This window comes from Montipora foliosa, chromosome 14, assembly GCF_036669935.1.
Source record: "Montipora foliosa isolate CH-2021 chromosome 14, ASM3666993v2, whole genome shotgun sequence".
Lineage (NCBI taxonomy): Eukaryota > Metazoa > Cnidaria > Anthozoa > Scleractinia > Acroporidae > Montipora > Montipora foliosa.
The window spans coordinates 22,305,901-22,308,400 of NC_090882.1; the positions used below are offsets into that span (position 1 = coordinate 22,305,901).

The 2,500-nt window shown below is 40.1% G+C and overlaps 1 protein-coding gene across 2 annotated transcripts in view; it reads right to left on the reverse strand.

The window, feature by feature from the left end:
• Positions 1 to 2,500, reverse strand: part of LOC137985642 (methylmalonate-semialdehyde/malonate-semialdehyde dehydrogenase [acylating], mitochondrial-like) — a 15,072-nt gene that overhangs the window by 912 nt on the left and 11,660 nt on the right. For both annotated transcript variants that reach the window (XM_068833282.1, XM_068833283.1), the window contains exons 16-17: positions 2,318 to 2,422; positions 928 to 1,026 (exon numbers count right to left, since the gene is read on the reverse strand). In XM_068833282.1, coding sequence (XP_068689383.1) covers positions 928 to 1,026; positions 2,318 to 2,422 — 204 coding nt within the window. The remainder of the gene's footprint in view (positions 1 to 927; positions 1,027 to 2,317; positions 2,423 to 2,500) is intronic.

A 2,500-nucleotide genomic window follows, 5' to 3' on the forward strand; every position in this document is an offset into this window, starting at 1 on the left:
TGTTTACCCATCAGTAAAATTAAAGTAGTGTTGCCGCACGTACACTTACACTAGATGACTAAAAGATTTCCACATATGTGAAAACTAAGTTGCGATTTTTTAATGTTTCGTTTAATTCAGAAGAGCTCATCTTTTCCATTACTGGGCAAAATATTTGAGCACTCCACCGTGGGTAAGGATAAAGATAAAAATAGTTTTCTACTGTATTTCTTTCCGTTGCGAGAAAATTACTGTTGAACGTTTTTCAAGAAAAAGGGAAAAGGCGACAAGTGGGCCGCAAACAAACATCATTTTTTTAGTTATAATTCAAGAAAACTGTACATTAGTTTCGTAATTCATGCACGCGCTGCAGGCCTACAAATCACTCACTCGATCACTCAATCACTCACTCACTCACTCACTCACTGCCCCGATGGCATTGTGTGTAGTGCACTTATAAAGTGCGTTTATAAAGTGCACTACCACAAAACCGGAAAAGAAGCAAACACTACGCCCAATGAGGGAACAACTGTCTTCCCACCTTTTCAGTCGCTCCTCGTGGAACTTACAAGCGAGGATCACTGAAATTTGAAGGTCCAGGTAAGTGTAGCCCTGAAAGGGACTAAGAGATGACTTCCGCTCACGTGACCGAAACAACAATCCACTGGACGTTCGAGGTTTTGAATGAGGGCCATACGTTTGCCAATCAACTTTTGCCAATCACGATGGACGACAGGAACAATGAAACGAGCCAATCATAGCTCAAGGCAAGTTTCCAAAATCAGCGCTTAGCGCGGGAAACTGACGCATGCAAAAAGTTACAATTGGTTTGAATGTTGCCTCTGATTGGTCGAAGATGCGGGACGAGATTTTTTAAGCCAATGACGGAACGTAGTGATGCAGGATGCAGGTGAAATAATCGCGAAAACTGTATAAGTCACACGTTACCTGTTTTCCATAAAAATGCGAATCTCCCAAGAACGATCCACGTGACCCGGTGAAAGAAAACATTGGAAGAGGGACAGGGATGGGGACATTGACACCGATCTGTGGAAAAAAAAGTCAATTTACTATTCTAAAATAGGGAAGTTCATGAAACGACGACAGGAACGCCATAAAACAATGATCGAGCGACTTTCATATGACCTTGAAAAATAAATGTAAAAACAGAACGTAAACAAAAATGCAAAACATTTAGTTGGCTTATCGAACAAAAACTAACGCGCGCGAATTTTCATTGGCTTAGCGAACGCGGATGCGGATGCGGATGCAAACGTCATCCCTCCACGGAACTTTCTGGAAAGTTTCGCTTTGACGTCATTTGAAATGCAATAATGTGATTGGGCAATCGATTTGTTTACTGCCCATATTAGGAGTTTCCTTGGCGGGAATAAGGAGAAGCTTTTTTTTATCTTGCCAAACATTGGTCCGTGAATCAAATTGACTCAAACACTTTTTCAATGTCAAACGAAAGTCGCTCTATCATAAGAGGAAAAATTCGTGCTGCACGTACGGCAAGCATTTTAGTACATTTCTTTGCTGTAATTAACGAGCCAAAAACGTGAAAAAAAAAGTTTATGGTTATTAAGAAAACGTGGGCCAGTGCAATATGCCTTTTTCGATATATTAAAATTCAGCTTGAAAGAGAGGTTTAGAGGACTAAGACAGCAAAGTCGATGATATGCAAATATTTTTCACATTAATTCCAACGTGTTTCTAATGTATTTGTTCTCACTGACTCACTATCAAGCTGAATATTTGATATTTCGAAAATGGCCTCAGTAGTGAATCTTGCATTCTCGATCCTTAGCCAATATTGCTGACACAAAGTCACGAGAAAGAAAAATCGCGAAATATTAACGATAAAGCAAAGTTATATTTTGAAGTACAAAGGATTAAGTTTTTGCAAACGTTGGCCGTGAAGCACTTATATTTAAACAGACTTAACTGATTAGAGTGTAATGTGAAGTGCTTGTAATTCAGTCGGTAGACCAGCGGTGATCTAACCCGTAGGTCGTGGTATCAATTCCCACCCTGGTCAGAGTTTTTCTCTGTCCTCGTTTGGGCCCATTTCCATTAGTAGGGCTAACGCACACATGACTCATATGGGGTACAAAAGTAGCACGTCACATTACATTCAAATCAGTTAAGTACATTTTGAAGTGACATTTTCGCTGAAATTGTCGTCGTCATGGATCTACGTTATTTACAAAAGCTGGAAACTACAATAACCGGCAAGAAATCTCTTGAGTTCCCTAGAACACACCGAATCAAAAGAGAAAAATGCGCAGATCGAACGGCAAATTAGTTGTTAATTAATTAATATGGGAAATTGTACCTGCCCAACGTCGACTTTATGCTGGTACTTGCGAGCAACTGCTCCAGAGTTTGTGAAGATGGCGGTACCATTTCCATACGGGTTTTGGTTCACTAAGTCGATAGCCTAGAATTTAAAAAGGATTACAACAACGCTCACGCAAAGAGATAGAAAATGTCCTTGAATGATAAGGTCAGGATGTCG